Source organism: Oryctolagus cuniculus, unplaced genomic scaffold (assembly GCF_964237555.1).
Source record: "Oryctolagus cuniculus unplaced genomic scaffold, mOryCun1.1 SCAFFOLD_130, whole genome shotgun sequence".
Classification (NCBI taxonomy): Eukaryota; Metazoa; Chordata; class Mammalia; order Lagomorpha; family Leporidae; genus Oryctolagus; species Oryctolagus cuniculus.
Window position 1 is genome coordinate 113,234 of NW_027208278.1, and position 17,760 is coordinate 130,993.

Below are 17,760 nucleotides of genomic sequence, written 5' to 3' on the forward strand. Positions count from 1 at the left end.
TTTTTAAAAAAAATCTTAGCCACTCAAAAAAATAAATGTTCCCTGGTGATTATATTCAGTATTGGTCTTAGAAGGATAAATTGAGGTGCATGCTGTAAAACAACTGATTTGAATGCCTCAAAAATCCCAATGCCATGAAACACTGCAAAAAAGGAACAGTTCTAAACTGAAGAAAATTAAAGAGCCATGAAAATAAAATGCAATGCCTGATTTAAAAGTAGCCAAGACATGTTTGGGACAACTGAGAGCACCTGCATGTGGACCACAATAGACGGTGATGTTAATGTTAAAGCTGACTGGGTGATAATAGTGTTGTGGATATGCAGGAGAATGCCTTTGTTCTTAGGAGACGCAGACTTCAGGTTTAGCAAGAAAAGGTCATCATATCTACAGCTCATTCTCAAATGGTTTGTCCAAGAAGTGCATAGAGACACACACGTGGAAAGTGAATGTGGCAAAATGTTAGCAACAGTTGAATCTAAGTGAGAGAACATGTAAACTCATGACACCAATCTTTCGGATATTTTTGTAGGCTTGAAAATTTTCAAAATACGAAGTTAGGGGTAGAAAGGACTTAACGAAAATTTCCTGTTAGAATTGAAGTCTAGTAAAACACTAGCTTAGCATTCTGAGTGCATTCTTTCTTTTTTTTTTTGTTTTGTTTTGTTTTTAACTTTTATTTAATGAATATAAATTTCCAAAGTACGATTTATGGATTACAATGGCTTCCCCCCCATACCGTCCCTCCCACCCACAACCCTCCCCTTTCCCACTCCCTCTCCCCTTCCATTCACATCAAGATTCATTTTCGAATATCTTAATATACAGAAGATCAGCTTAGTATACATTAAGTAAGGATTTCAGCAGTTTGCTCCCACACAGAAACATAAAGTGAAAAATAATAGATGATTTTTTTAAATGATGATGAAATCAGATCAGACCTATTGTCATGTTTAATCCCAGTGAGAGTCAAGTTGGGAGTTGATAATTTCTTTTTTTTTTTTTTCTTTCTATATGAAGCTTTCCCTGGACCCAAAGAAGTAACATTAGTCATCTGTAACAACTCAACCATTGGTTATTCTATTGGTTAGAAAGAGCCTGGCCCACTACGTGTAACCTACCATAGTTTATCTATTCACCTATTTGTGAACACTTAGGTTGTTCCAATTTGGGGGTATTAGAAATGAAGCTGTTTGCACTTACCCCCCCCTGTAGGAACTCTGTCCTTAATGAGCTGTACTATGAGAATTAACTGCAAAACTTGTTCTCAAACAGTACTTTTTATGTTGTGGGGTGGGGGGTTGGTGCAAAGTGTTGAAATCTTTACTTAGTATAGAGTTGCTCTTTTGTATATAAAGTCAATCAAAAGTGAATCTTAATGAAGAATGGGATGGGAGAGGGAGTAGGAGGTAGGACGGGAGTGGGGGTGGGAGGGCAGGTATGGAGGAAAAAACACTATATTCCTAAAGTTGTACCTATGAAATTGGCATTCATTACATAAAAGCTTTAAAAAATAAAACAAATAAAAATTAAACTGTTTACGATGGCAGGCATTTGGTGCAGCCGTTAAGCCACTACCTGGGATACTCCAATCCCACATCAGAATGCCTGGATCCAAGTCCCGGCTCTGCTCCACCCTAGCTTCCTGCTAACATGTACCCTGGAAGGCAGTGGGTGATGCCCTAAGGACTTGAGTTCTTGCTCCTCACATGGAAAACCAAACTAGTTTCTGAGCTCCTGGCTTTGGCCTGGCCCAGCCCTGCATGTCGCAGACATTTGGGGAGTAAACTACCTAATGAAAACATGTGGTCGGCACCGTGGCTCAATAGGCTAATCTTCCGCCTTGTGGCGCTGGCACACTGGGTTCTAGTCCCGGTCAGGGCGCCGGATTCTGTCCCAGTTGCCCCTCTTCCAGGCCAGCTCTCTGGTATGGCCCGGGAGTGCAGTGGAGGATGGCCCAAGTCCTTGGGCCCTGCACCCGCATGGGAGACCAGGAAAAGCACCTGGCTTCTGGCTTTGGATCAGCGCGATGTGCCGGCCACGGCGGCCATTGGAGGGTGAACCAATGGCAAAAGGAAGACCTTTCTCTCTGTTTCTGTCTCTCACTGTCCACTCTGCCTGTCAAAAAGAAAAAAAAAAGAAAAGATGTGTTTGTGTGTGTTTCTCTCTCTTCCTTCCACAGAAACTTTCGAAATGATACATTTGAAAAAAAAATATAATGAAAATAGACTGACAGTTTCTTAAAAACACACACCTACCATAAGTTGCAGTCTTTCCATTTCTGGGTATTTAGGGAAGCACCACCTGACACATCCCAGGGCACTCCCTGGCAGGAAACAGGGATCAGAAATGGAGCCAGGCACTCCAGAAGTGGATGTGCTTGTCCCAAGCAGCATCTTCATGGCTGGGCTAAACACCTGCCTGGTCAAATTACTTTCACTCACCCATCAGTGAGCGAGTGTTCCTTTTTCTCCACATCTTTTCCAACAATTACTGCAGTCAGTCATTTTTCTGGGACCAGAGTAGTTTCTAATAGTGAACACTTCCAACAGGGATGGAGAAGAGTACTCCAGAGGTTGGGGGAAGTCCTCCTGTGCACTCCCAACCCACAATGAGACTTGTGAACTGGAAGGAGACACCCCTGAGTCAAACGACAGATCCATGGTGCCCAATGCTCACCCTGTTGACTTTATTTTGGATACACCACACCCACTTCCATGCCTATGCCTCCTTGGGCCACCTCTCCCTCCTTCCTTTATTCTCATATTCAAGACCAACAATTGGCCACCAGGCTCCTACCCAAATGTCCTGGCCACATACCTCAAGAACTCCTTTGCTGGCACCTTGGCTCACCTGTTTGACCCACCCAAGGAACCCCTTTACAGGTAACTTAATTCTCTGTCTCTATTCATAGGATCTTACCTAGCCATATGGCCTGCTGCCTCTGCCAATTTAAACATACTATCGAGGTTGTCTGCAACACCATCAAGCTTCACTGTGACAATGAATGCCTGCCAAATACGACACATTGCCGTGAGTCGGAACTTCCTGAGGATCTTTTTTTAATTTTTATTTGTTTGAAATTTCTTATTTTAAAATTTTAGGGTCAAGTTTAAAGTAACAATGTAATTAATTGCTGAATTTTTATTCATTCATTCAGATTTAAACTCCCTAAATTGCTACACTGCTCCCTTGCTGAAAGTCAGGTTTGCAATCACCGCTATGTAATTTAATAACATAGTTACCGCTATGTAATTTACATATGCACAAAGGATCATGGAAAAGAGGTGGAAGGGGAAGGAAGCAATGTTGGGAACCACACACGTGGTGTTCTGTGCTCTTGGGTGCTTTGCTTTTCAATGATAACTCATTTGCACACAGTCTACAAACTGGTTTTCTATGTGTTGGGCCTCAAGGGCCCTCTGTCTTATAGAACAGGTCTACACTGCTCACCGCGGTTGTTTGTTTTTGCACTTGTATAAAAGAGTACAAGTGATGCTGTTTTATTTGGAGCCGGGGAGTTTCTGGTTCCATAACCAGAAATGGCTGCCTGACTCCTCTGATGGAGTCGGAAGGCTCCTCCATGCACTTGTAGACTGTCCAACTCTGAACCTGCTCTGAGTCTCACGCTTTTCTATCCACAGAACACTCGGGTAATTTTAAGTATCCTTCTGTAGATGAGGGCTATTACCACTGATGTCGTGACTTCCAAAATGTGACCGCTTTCTTCCTTAGACAGCTTGAATTCGGATCTCAGTCAGGGATCTGAGGCATTAGCACAGTGATAACTGTATACCCATCTACACAGTGTTGCTCACCTTCCAGACCAGTTTCCTACCAATTATATTATTCCCTTCGTCTCAAGAGGTGAGAAGGACAAGCATTGTTAATCTCCCTTTACAAGGGTGGGAAAGAACACACTGAGGTGAGGAGCAAGGCCCCTTGGCTTGACCACCTCTGCCCTCACTCCCCTTACATGCCTATCTCTTGCCATGGACACCTGTGATGGTAGCAAGAACACAGGGCCACAGGGAGGGAGGGAGGGAAGGAGGAAGCCTGTGCTCCCTCAGCATGAGGCAGGACTGTAGAATGATGTGGCTGAGAAGCAGGGGCAGAGCCACAGAAGGGGCAGCTGGGTGGGGCCATTTGTCCTCCAGCCTTATTCTAAGCCTGGAGTGGTTGGTCATTGGAAACCAATGAAATAATACTGATCATAGTTACTGCATTTTAACACTGCGAACTCTTTGAATGCCACTCTCAAAAATATCTTTTTCTCCTTTGTTGTTGCCATTTCATAGGTTTGAGTTTGGTTTTACTTTTCTCTCTAAAGTCTCAATGGTACCCCAAATATTGGATTTGACTCCTAATTTAATTGATCAGAGTGTAGGGCTGTGGACTGACATAAAGCTGTCCCATCAGTCTTCTGTGCCTAAAAGCAGTCTCTTCTTTTTTTGACAGTTGAAGAAGCATCTATAGGGAACCCAAAGGGGGCATTCATGAAGATATTGCAAGCCCGGAAGAACAACACCAGCAAGCAGCTGACTATTGAGCCAGGGAACCCAGTATCAGAGAGAAACAGTGTGGACTTCCCAGGCCGCATGAGTGAACAGCGGGACTTCAACAATGAAAGTGACATTATTAGTGCACTGAATTATATATTGCCTTATTTCTCAGAGGAAAATCTACAAAATGTAGAATCAACATTATTGCCATTCATTACACTGCTTTTTTCAAATGTGCAAGATAGAGATAAGTCCCTGAGCTACGTGAAAACCCACATAAGAAGGCCCTCTCATCCTTACAGAAATAAGTTGAGAAAGCTCTATTTTCTGGAGAATTTGTTACATGAAGTAATTCAAGAAAAAAATCGATAAGGTTAAGAAGGAAGAAAAGGCCATGCTTATGCAGCCTATCCTGTTAGGTCATCAATTTAACCCTCAAATCCTCCAAAAGAAATCAGAAACTGCCCCGTCACAGGAGAACAGCCTGGCAACCATGCCAAGTGTGGGGTACAGGCTGCAGAGAGTGAAAAAAGTCATCAAGGGGCCAAAGGGCTTACGGGAAAGGCACCTCCAGGAGATGAGGAAGAGCCTCGGGAGGAGACGGGGCACCTGGCCCTTTGCGGAGAGCATTGGGGGAAGAAGGCTTGGGAGAGCAGGCTCCAGGGAGCTGAAGGAGCTTCAAGTGGCTCAGAGGCCCAGGCAGGTGGCCGGAAACTCCTTGCACACGGAGCCCTTGCTCACAAAGGAACATGAGGCTGCAGCCTCCTCTTTCCTGAAGAAACACATCCTGGGCAGGCCTTCTACCTCCCCTGCAAAATCTCTCTCTGAGATCAACAACAAAGGAGGACTTAACCTACACCATTTTTGTCTTAGAAGATGCCAATGCTAGAGCCAAAAATAAGGCGGCAGGGAAACCAATCTGGCATTCCAGACAGAATTACCGCTTTCATAAAACTTGCTCTCACCTGGTCCTCCGAACCCCCAAGGCCAAACTGAGTCGAAAGTTCAGAAGGAAAAATTCCCTCAACAGGCTGACGGCTGGGAAGAGGCCTCCGTTCCCTGCACTGCGGAGTCTCATAAACTCCCCCTCCGGAGAGGCTTTCTCATCCCCTGGAGGCCTGCATTCTCAGGGGAGTCCTCCTCTGAGAGAACCTTCTATAGAAGACACTAGGGAGGAAAACCATTCCGGAGGGCGTGTTTTCGAAGAAAATGTTTTGACAGAAAACACCACTGCACATGAAGAAACGCTCCCTGGCGACAAAATGCACACAGATCCTTCAGCTACAGATTCTGCTGGGACCGAGTTCGACCTAATGCCGACTGTGGACCAAACCAAGGAAACACAGTGGGAATACCCCAGCGAGGGCACTGAAGCCCCCACCACGCCCGCAGGCTTCACCTACCCCGTGATGCTGTCCCAGGGGCAACAGTTTGAAATTCAGCTGAATCAGCAGCTACAGTCCCTCATCCCCAACACGGACGTGAGAAGGCTCATTTCTCACGTCATCCGCACTCTGAAAATGGACTGCTCTGAGGCCCAGGTGCAACTGCCCTGTGCCAAGCTCATCTCCAAAACAGGCATCCTGATGAAGCTCCTCAGTGAGCAGCAGGAAGAAAAGATAGCCAAGAAAGAATGGGACACAGAGCAGTGGAGGACCGAGACCTATATCAATGAGAGTACAGAAGCCCCGAGTGGACAGAAAGAGCAGGAGTCGAGTAAGGTGAGGACAGGAGACCTGCACTTTCCCATCACTTAGGAGACCCCACGCGGGAAGACCAGGGGCTCCCAGTCCAGATCCCTTGGCTCTCTGAGCCCTGGTCTTCCCACTCCTTGAATGTCCCACCTGAATCGCCTGACTCGCTCACACCCATGGCAGACCCTGGCGGCTTTGATGACCTGGGGTCTTCTGCTCCCTCCCGGGTGCTGGCCTCGCCTCAAGAGTCCACTGTGAGTTTGCTTCCTTTTTCTGGAACTGCCCCCAGAGCCAGAACAGCTTGCTGGTCCTGGTCCGTACCAGTATTTCAATAGGTTTCCTCAACAACAGAGGCTACCAGAGGCGATTCCCGTGCTAGACGGGGATCAGGATCAGCCTCCAGCTCTGCCTCCTCGACTGGAAGGAAATGCTCACCAGTCATTGGAAGCACTCGTTCCGCCTCTAGACAGTCAGAGTTCACAAGGAAACAAGTTGATTGTTTCACCCCTGACCCCCAAGAAAGATCTAGCTTGGCGTCGACGGCTTCCTAAGGTTGGTGTTGGAACTCCAGACAAAGCGGCCAAGCTTCAGGGTCAAAATCAAGTTTTGCCGGCTGACTATGGGGTCTATCCTGGTGGTTTTCCTACAGAATCCCAGGAGAACCCAGGAGAACCTGCACAGCCCTCTGAGCAGGCTGAACCATCTCAATTCCTGATGGAAGGCCAGACTCAAAATCCAGAGACTCAGGAGCCCATCCAATCCTCCTCTGCACAGCAAGAAGAACAAGTTCCGCCTCCACAGCCCGTTGAACCAGATGAACTTTCTTCACCCCAGCAAGAGGGCCCAGGTGCAGACCTGCAGCAGCCCGAGGAAGAAGCATCTCCGTTGCAGCAGGAGGCCCCCGCTCAGAATCCATTTGCTACTGCAGAAGTAGTAGGTCAGGCATCAGTGAATCACAATCTTAACACTCCATCCTCACCTCAGATTGTAGCTCTCCAAGCAAACTTCCCCAGCGTCACACTGAAACCTGCAGACACGGAGCTGACAGAAGCCTCAGGGGTAGGTGAGGAAGTTCAGTCTACTCCAAGCACGGAGCAGGCTCCAGCTCAGCCTCTGGGGCATCCTGAGGGAGTGGGACTCCCCTCAGCCCAACAAGAGGCCCCAGTGCAGACTCCGGAATTCCCTGGGAGGGTGGAATCTTGGACTCAAGAGGGTCTAGCTCAGACCTCAGATCTCCCTGAGGAGACTGGACCTTTCTCTACCCAAAACGATGCCACAGCTCAGCCCTCAGAGTATGCTGAGGAAGTCAGCCCATCTGTAGACCAGCAGGGGGCCCCAGCTCAGCCTCCAGGCCTGCCTGTGAACACTGAATATTCCTCCAGCAATCAGAAACAGCCTGCTCAGCCTTCTGAGTCTCCAGAGATCGAACCTTCTAGAAGCCAACTGGAAGCCCCGGAGAAGCCTTCGGCACTCCCTGTGGAAGTCAAATCTCCAGTACAGCAAGATCCCCGAGCTCAAGCGCTAGAATCTCCTGAAGAGACTATCATAGCTCAGACTCCACAGATGCAGAAGGGGACGGACTGGTCTCCAGATCAGAATCAAGTTCACCGTTATAACCTGCCCAATGTTACCATCAAGCCTGCAGATGTGGTGCTGACCATAACTCCGGAGCCCACCATGGAGCGGGACTCTTCTCCAGTGCAGCAGGAGGGCTCTGCTCAGACTCCGGGCCCTTCTGTGGAGACAGAACCCTATATTAGTGATCAGGAGCAGCCCACTCAGTATGTTGAGTCTTCTGTAGAGAACAAACCCTCTCCAGCCCAGCAGGAGACCCCATATCAAACTCTGGGCCCTTCCCTGGAGACAGAAGCTTCTCCAGCCCAGCAGGAACCCCCAGAGCCGACTCCGGTCCCTTCTGCAGAGACGGAACCTTCCCCATTCCAGCAGGCACCCAGAGCTCACACTGCACGCCCTTCCGTGGAGGCAGAACCTTCTCCCCGTGAACAGGAGCAGATAGCTCAGTATGCGGAGGCTCTGGTGGAGACTCAGCCTCCTCCAGGCCCTCCCGTGGAGACAGAGCCTTCTCTCAGAGAACAGCAGCAGATTGCTCAGTACGCGGAGGCCCTGGTGGAGACTCAAGCTCCTCCAGGCCAGCTGGAGGCCCTAGCTCTGACTCCAGTCCCTCCTATGGAGACCGAACCTTATATCAGTGAGCAGGAGCAACCAAGGCGGCCCTCTGAGTCTTCTGAGGAGGTTGAATCTTCTGGAAAGAAGACAGAAGTCCCAGCCCAGCCTCCAAGTCATCACACAGTGACCACTTTACCTCCCGGTCACCATCAAGTTCAGCAGTACGACTTGCCCAATGTGACTACTAAACCTCCAGACCTGCAGCTGACCCTAACACCAAAACCTGCAGCAGAAGTGGAAACATTTCCAGTCAGCCACGAGGTCACAACAACTCAGGCCTCAGTCCCAGCTCTGCCTCCAACGCCTCTTGAAGAGGTTGAACCACTGCCAATTCAATCTCCAGAAGTTATGCAGGATGAGAAACCCTCTATGACCCAGCAGGAGGAAACAGCTGAAATTTTACAGGCCCCCGAAGAGGCTGCACCTTCTCCAATCCATCAGGAAGCCCAAGCTCATGCCTCAGTGTTCCCTACGGAGCATGAGCCTTTGAAAGACCAGGAGGCAGACACAGCTCAGCAGCCAAAGCCCCCAGAAGAGGATGAGCACTTCCCACTTCCAGGGGTCCCAGCTCAGCCTGAACAACTGAAGGAACCTTCACCAAGCCAGCAGGGGATTTCCGTTCCACCTCTAGAGCGCCCCGTGAGTGCTTACCAATTACCACTCCAACAGGGAAACACAAACCAGCCTTCAGATATCTTCCCAGAGATGAGTGATGCTATCCCAATGAATATGACATTTTCACCTCATATTCCAGAAGAAATACTCAGAACTCAGCATTTAAGGATGTCTAAAACCAAACCAAAACATGTGGATATTGACCTTACCAGAACCCTAAAGCCCACTCCAGAAGTTTATCCTTACTGGAGTCAGCAGGAAGGACCTGCCCAGCCTACAGTTCCCACCAAGCAAGTTGAATTTTCTCCAACCCAGCTTGGGCCTCCTCTTGCCAAGCCTCCAGCACTGCCTGAAAAGATGGAACTTTCTCCAGCTGAGCCTCTAGAGCCCCTCAAGAATGCAGAACAAGCTCCAGTGCAAAATGTAGCCCCAGCCAAGCCACAAGACTTCCCTGACACTCAATCATCTGTAACCCAGCAGGAGCTTCAAACTCAGCAACCAAACCTGACCAAAGTCACAGGTCAACCTTTGGATGTGGAACTCACCATAACTACACAACCTGGAATGGAAGGCGGACTTTCTCCAATCATGCAGGAGGCCCCAGTTCAGCTTCCAGGGCCATCTAAGGAAGGTATAGCTCAACCCCCAGGATATCAGGGGGTGACAGTTCCAACACCAGCTCAGGATCAAGCTCCGTTTCCAAAATCACCCCGCATCACATTTCAACCTTTTGATCTGGCACTTACAATAACTCCACAGCCCATTACAGAGGCTGAACTTGCCACAAATGTGCAGGAGACTCCACCTAAAGAATCTGTAGCTCAGCCACCAGTGCCTCATGAGGGTCAAAATCAACCTCCACTATCACCCAGTGTCACAAATCAACCTTTAGACCTGGCACTTACCATTACTACAGAACCTACTACAGAGGCTGAGCATCCTGCAGACCTGAGCAAGACTACAGCTCCATCTCCAAACCTGACTCCAGTCACAACTCAACATCTGGACCTGGGACTTACCATAACTCCAGAAACCAGCAGTATGGTGACTGAACCCTCTACAGACATGCAGGAGACCTCCAGTCAACCTCCCATGGAGGGTGTAACCCAATCTCCAATACATCAAGAGGTGACAGTTCCAACACTGGGTCATAATCAAGCTCAATATCCAACATTGCCTCACATCACAGTTCAGCCTTTGGACACAGTGCTTACCATAAATGCAAAGCGTACCAGGAAGGCTGAACATTCTACAGCCCTGAAGAAGACTAAAGTACCTCCCGTGCTCCATGAGGGGGTACTTTCACAACCAGACCAGGTTCAGGCTCAGCATCCAACCCTGACAGAAGCCACAGTTCAACCTTTTGATGTAGAACTTACCCTAACTCCAGAATCCATTGTGGAGGGTGAACCACTCCCAACCATGCAGGAGACTTCAGGGCAGCCTCCAGGGTCACATAATGAAGTGGTCTATCAGCCTCCAGTTTATTATGAGATGGTAGTTCCAAAACCAAGTCAAGATCAAACTCCACATCCAATGTCACCCAGTGGCACAGCTGAACCTTCGAAGTTAGAGTCAACCATAACTCAGGTACCCACTACACAGGATGAACATTCTACAGCCTTCAAGTCTATATCTCCTCCTCCTTATCCAATGTACCCTGAGGTGACATTTTCACCTCCAGTCCAGATTCAGACTCAGTATACAAACCTGCCTCAAGTCACAGTCAAGCCTCTGGACCTGGAAATTACCCAAACTCCACAACGTACTACAGAGGCTACACCTTCTACTACCATGCAAATGACCCTAACTCAGTCTACAGAGCCACTAAAGGAGCTCGTAACTCAGTCCCCAGGGGACAATGAGATGACAGTTCCAACAGCAGGTCAGCATCAAGCTCAGCACCCAACATCACCCAGTGTCATAGCTCAGCCTTCCAAGATGGAGCTAACCATAGCTCTGGTACCCACTGCAAAAGCTGGCCATTCTCCATCTCTGAAGAAGACTACAGATCTACATCCAGGCCAGGTTCAGACTCAGCACTCAACCCTAACTGAAGTCACAGATCAACCCCTGAATGCAGCTGCCACCATAAATGTCTGTGAGCTCTGCACCTGCAAAGATGAGACACTTTCATGCACTGGCCTCAGCCCAGTGCAGAAGCTTCACAGAGTTCCTGTACCAGAGCCCAACAGCTACAATGGCACCTTCAGCATATTGTAAGAATCTCCCTTCCTCATGGTTCCCTACAGCCTGCCTGTCTCAGCAGCTTTTCCCCAAGATCTTCTGAGCCCTCCTCAAGTCCCCACCTTATGTTGACTCTGTGTGTGTGTATGTGTGTGTTTTGGCAGACAGAGTAGGACAGTGAGAGACAGAGAGAAAGGTCTTCCTTTTTCCGTTGGTTCACCCCCAAGTGGCCACTTTGCTTGAGAGCTTTCCTGATCCTCCTTCTCTTATTCTCTTCTGTCTCTTCTACAGTCTCATGTGATTGCCCTTACTGCTTTTCCTGATTCATTATTTATTGACATTCACCATGTTATTACCTCATTGCTTTAATCCCACTCTTCAACACAGCCCTCATCCCGACTTATTAGAGATGATACAACAGATTTAAGGATAGATTCTGGAGCCAGGTTGCCTGGCTTTGAACACAGGTCTCCCAGTGATTAGCTTTGTGACTTTGGACAAGTTATTTAGCTTGGATTCAATATCCTCATCTGTAAAGCTGGCTTAAAGAACTGTGTGATGGATTGTAACAGAAAATAAAAATGCGTGACTCCACAGTCTTTCCCTGGATGACAGCGAGAATGATGGTGGTCTATAAGGCAGAAGCACAGCAGTCAGAAAGAAGAGCCCGTTAGTGGGAGATGTGTTCAGTGTTAGGCACTTTTTATTGATGAGCATAAAGTAACCCGAGAGGACATATCCACCAGGCAGGTGAGCATACAGGTATCTGTTTTATTGCTGCTCCTGCTTCCAGGAAAATGTGTACCTAAAACAAATAGGTTCATTGTTGCTGAGGAGTGAGGACAGAGTTAAAGCTAAGCACTCACAGCAATTCAAAGTTGAAGCTAAATATAAGTCATTTAACAGCTTCTTGTAAACAAGTATCGATTATGAGCACCTTTCCACTTTTTAAAAAGTGCACAGAATGTAGGATAAAATGTGAAAGTATGAACCCCCACACACCCTCATCATCCCCTGGTCCTCACTCTATTACCTGTAACCCAGGTGTGCGTCTTTCCTTCCAACCTCCTCTCTTTTTTTTTTTTCCTATGGAGGTAATGCTTGGCTCCTGGCTCAGTGATCGGCACTTTTACCCTATGCTGTATTCCAAAAGGCTTTCCACATCAGCACATTAGTCCCTCTGATTTTAAATTGTCTGTATCCATTCAGTACTTGGAAAGATTTCAGCAGAGGGCGCTTGGCCAAAGCACTAGTATACCTGCATAGGTTTTCATTATTCTTATGGTGACAATACATTTTGCCCATTTTTTCTTGAATAATTTATCCTTTTCTCACTGATTTATAGAAGTCAGTGTAGACACCTGAGTTATTTTGGTGAAAATACTTAATATTCAAAGTGATTGACTGTCTTTACTGTCAAAGAGACTGGACAGAGACGAAGTTAAGCTTCTGAGAGGATGCTTCATTGTTTATGTCAGTGGCCCCTCATTATTTACTGAGTGAGCAAACTGGGAAGCAGAGAGCTATGGAACATAAAAGCACTGGTATTTATTAGAAAGCTGATAATATTTCTGTATTTCAATACTCCCCCATGAGGGTGCCATGATTTTTTTCCTCATTCTGTTCATTCTTTTCCAACCCATTCAAGGATGTGAACTGTGTTCCTTTACAGAAATTTCCAAGGAAACTCGATTTCTTTCATTGATGAAAATGTATGGAAAGCATACCGCTGGGCTGAGACACTGTGAGTACACGCTCCCAAACATGAATACACAAAACTAACTGCATTGTAAGAGCTTTCTTGTTCTACTATTTTGAGGTCAGTATGTCAGAAAAAGTATTCCCTCTCCATGTCACAATCAACATCTGTTGATTATAATTCTATGGTTGTTTTAACAAGGCACAGAATTTGAAATAAGAAACTACTTCTATTTATTTGCATTTTATCAGTAATACCATTACATTCTTAGTAGATAAAAAGTGATAGGGATAGTGAAGACCTTCATTGTGTCCTAACTCCCTACCTATGAGGTAATAATTACTGCTCTGAGTTTGGCATATATCCTTCCAAAAAATTACCTACAAACATATTTACATAGAGCATAATGGTTGTGTTGTGTGGTTTCTTTCTTTTTTTAACCTAAATAGTAACATCCTGCAACTTGGTTCTTTCACTTCATGGTTTCTTCTGGATTTCTTTCCCTCCTAGTACTCAGTCAGTTACCCTATTCATTTAACTCCTGCATGATATTCTATAGTATGGATGGCCATTTCACAGTTTACTTAATAATCCCTCTATTGATGGATTTTCGATTATGTCCACTTCTCATGTATTGCTGCAAGGAAAATCCTTGTGCACACTTGTGAACATGGACAAGCATTTTGCAAAATAGAAGTCTAGAAAGAAAATGGGGCAGCTAGCATTGTGGCATAGTGGGAAAAGCCTCCACCAGCCATGCCAGCATCCCATATGGGCGCTGGTTTGAGTCCTGGCTGCTCCACTTCTGATCCAGATCTCTGATATGGCCTGGGAAAGCAGTGGAAGATGGCCCAAGTGCTTGGGACCCCGCACCCATGTGGGAGACCTTGAAGAAGCTCCTGGCTCCTGGCTCCTGGCTTCGGATCAGCACAGCTCTGGCCATTGTGGCCAACTGGGGAGTGAGCCAGTGGATTGAAGACCTCTCTCTCTCTCTCTCTGCCTCTCTCTCTCTCTCTCTGCCTCTCCTTCTCTCTGTGTGTAACTTGACTTTCAAATAAATAAATAAATCTCAAAAAAAAAAGAATGAAAATGGATGAAGACTACGGAAATAGGAAATTTTAATTGCCCTCAGAAAAGCTGTGCACACTTACTTACACTCCAGCTAACAGAATATAAGAACATTCATTTCCCTTCATCCTTTTTAAAAAGATGTATTTGTTTACTTGAACTATGGGAGTGGGGGGAGGGGGAGATGGAGCGAGAGCAAATGAGAGAGTGAGAGAAAGAGAGAATCTTCCATCCACTGCTTTATTCCCCAAATGCCCAAAACAGCCATGGCTGGGCCAGGCCAAAGCTAAGATCTAATACTTGATTCTGGGTCTCCCACAGGGATGACGAGGAATCAAGCACTTGGGCCATCATCTGCTGCCTCCTAGGTGCACTAGCAGGCATCTGGCTCAGAAGCAGAGGGCCCAAGACTTTAACCAGGCTCTCCAATATGGAATTTACGCTTCTCAAGTGACGGCTTAGCCTGCTATGCCCCAACACTGACTCTTCCCTTCACCTTTTCACCTCGGGATGCTCTTTGTCTTTTTGCTAATGTGACTGGCAAATAAAAGGGTGCCCAGCTGAATCTGGATTTCTCTGATTACTCATAAATTTAAATGTCTTTATATACTTATTGAACATCTATGTTTCGTTGAGGTTTTGTCCACTGTCCATTTGTTGAATTATCTTTTCCTTACTGATTTTTGAAAGGAATCAGTTTAGACTCCCAATTTGGGGGGAAAATACTTAACATTCAAAGTAATTAACTAAAAATAAAAATCTATCATGTCACCTAGGCCAGTGAACTAGAAATTTTGAAGTGCTGAGTGTAACATAATAAAAAAAAGGAATTAATTGACATTTTTCACGACAGTTTGCGTGTTATATCACTGGGACAACTTGTACAGACATCATAAATTATTTCTGAATACAAACAAGACATATAACAGACAAAGGAGAAGGGTTATGATCACTTTAAGATAAATTTTCCCAGGGCCTGTGCAGTGCTGCAGTAGTGCAGTGGGCTAAGCTGCTACTTGCGGCGCTGGTATCCTGTACGGGCACCAGTTCTAGTCCCAGCTGCTCCACTTTAAATCCAACTCTCTGCTATGGCCTGAGAATGCAGTAGAGGATGGCCCAAGCACTTAGGTCTGTGCACCCATGTAGGAGACCCCAAAGAGGCTCATGGATCCTGGCTCCTGGCTTCCAATTGGCCCAGCTACAGCCATTGCAGCCATTTGGGGAGTGAACCAGTGGAGAGAAGACCTTTCTGTCTCTCCTTCTCTCCATCTGTAATTATAACTCTGAAACAAATAAATAAAATCTTTTTTAAAAAAGATAAAAGTTTCCCCTTAGCCTACTATCTCATTTCTGATGGGAAAATGCTAGAATCAGGCAGTTGTGACTTTTAATTTATGATGTTTCTTAAATACAATACACGCAGTTTGTATATATTTTGGTTATGCTTCATTTAAAGATGTCCCAAACTTGTAAGAAAAATCAAAGTCAGGGCTGGCACTGTGGCATAGTAGGTAAAGCCACCACCCACAGTGCCAGCATCCCATATGGGTGCCGGTTCGAGTCTCAGCTGCTCCACTTCCGATCCAGCTCTTTGCTATGGCCTGGGAAAGCAGTGGAAGATGGCCCAAGTCCTTGGGCCCCTGCACCCACATGGGAAGACCTGGAGGAAGCTCCTGGCTCCTCATTAGCACAGCTCCAGCCTTTGTGGCCAATTGGGGAGTGAACCAGCGGATGGAAGACCTTCCTCTCCCCTCTCCCCTCTCCCTTCTCCCCTCTCCTTCTCTCTGTGTGTAACTCTGACTTTCAAATAAATAAATAAATCTTTGGAAAAAGGAAAAATCAGAGTCATCTGACACAAAAGTAAATAACACTAGTTTCCTCTGAAGAGTGAAGACGGGAGTTGGAAAGGCTAAGGGATAAAGGGAAGGGGAAGAAAATTTAATTTTTCTTATTTGAGAGGCAAAGGCAGCATGCTATCATACACTGTTCACTCCCCAGATGCCTGTAGTGGTGAGACTGGGTCAGCCAAACTCAGGAACCTCAAACTCAGTCTTGTTCTCCTACATAGATGGCAGGGATTTAAATACTCAGCCATCATTACTGCCTCCCTGGTCAACCTTAACTTGTAGCCCCGGCATACCTCAAACATGGGGCTTCGGTAGTAGGGCTTGGGGAAAAAACAGAAGGAAATGGCAGTTCTGCCAATCTTGGTGCCTCCCAGTGTTAGGTTCTAACAGGGACATTGTGACCTACAGAGCAGACATTACATTTATGATTTGGTGGGAAGGACGGATAGGTGTATAGAGATGGACAAAAAAGGGAGAGTGGGAAAAATGGTTTAAATTAAAATACAACAGACATTGCCACCCTAGAAGTAAATTAGAATCTGGGTATTTAAACAGCACCATTACCAAAGTTTCCTCTACATACAGAGTTAGTCCTATGAAGCAAACAGCTGCAGTTGTCATTTTGATTCAGAAGTACCTCTTTCATTTTCCAGAATCCTCAGTGAAAATGACTTGACTGAATTACATAAGGACTCATTTGAAGGCCTGCTGTCCCTCCAACACTTGTAAGTCAGTTAATCATACTTATTTATGAGATTTTAGTTACATTATCTAGAAAACAAATATGGGTCCCAGCTGGATAATCTCCAAGGTTTCTTCTGGAAGTCTACACTGTAGGGTCTCATATCTCTAACATGGAATACCTACTATGTGCTTTGTGGTTTTTTTTTTTTTTTTGACAGGCAGAGTGGACAGTGAGAGAGAGAGAGAGAGACAGAGAGCAAGGTCTTCCTTTGCCATTGGTTCACCCTCCAATGGCCGCCGCGGCCAGTGCGCTGCGGCCGGAGCACCGCGCTGATCCGATGGCAGGAGCCAGGTGCTTCTCCTGGTCTCCCATGGGGTGCAGGGCTCAAGTAGCTGGGCCATCCTCCACTGCACTCCCTGGCCACAGCAGAGATGGCCTGGAGGAGGGGCAACCAGGACAGAATCCGGCGCCCAGGCCAGGACTAGAACCCGGTGTGCCGGCGCCGCAAGGCGGAGGATTAGCCTAGTGAGCCACGGATTATATTTGTATTTAATTTACAAGCAATGGATGAAATTGGATCCAAGGTCTGTCTTCATACAGGTCCTAAGTTAAGAATGAGTTTTATATTTATAAAGGACTGTAAAGAGAAACAAAGAAACAAGAAAATACAACAGAGACAATATGTGGCCGACCAAGTCTCAAACATTTATCATCTGGCCTTTACAAACAAGGTTTGAACAAGTTGGTTTAATACAACAAAGGGAAGAAAACATAAACCAACAACATTAATTTGAATGCCATCAACTGAAAGTTGTTAGATGATCTAATCTTGAATAAGTTAACCTTTAGCCATTAAGTGACTTGCTAAACAGGTAAATTATATAAACAATATTATCAAGAATACTAAGCTACCAAGAGAACAGATTTGGCATTAATGATTTCCATTAAGGAACTATTATACCCATGTTGGAAATAGATAATTAAAACAATAGCTACATAGTATTGGGAAGTGTACATCATTAATCCTTATTAGGCTAATTACTGGGCCTCTTCAGCAAATAGATTCTTGTCTCAAAAGTACAAGGCTTAAGGAACATAGCATGTGATACTCACAACACTCCTTTGAATGATGATCAGAACTTCTAGGCCATACGGGGACAACCACATCTGCATGGTTCCTCTTGAGCACCTTTCCCATCTGGGCTCCGGAACCTTGCAAACATGGTTTGGAGAAAAACAAATGAGACTACTGCTGGTAGAATAGGCCCTTCATTGT

General features: G+C 46.1%; 1 protein-coding gene across 1 annotated transcript in view; it reads left to right on the forward strand.

Moving 5' to 3' along the window:
* The window catches only part of LOC127485931 (mucin-17-like), a 132,147-nt gene that overhangs the window by 91,220 nt on the left and 23,167 nt on the right, over positions 1-17,760 (forward strand). Inside the window, 3 exon segments of the mRNA XM_070067732.1 lie at positions 6,456-11,217; positions 12,858-12,929; positions 16,453-16,524. Coding sequence (XP_069923833.1) covers positions 6,456-11,217; positions 12,858-12,929; positions 16,453-16,524 — 4,906 coding nt within the window.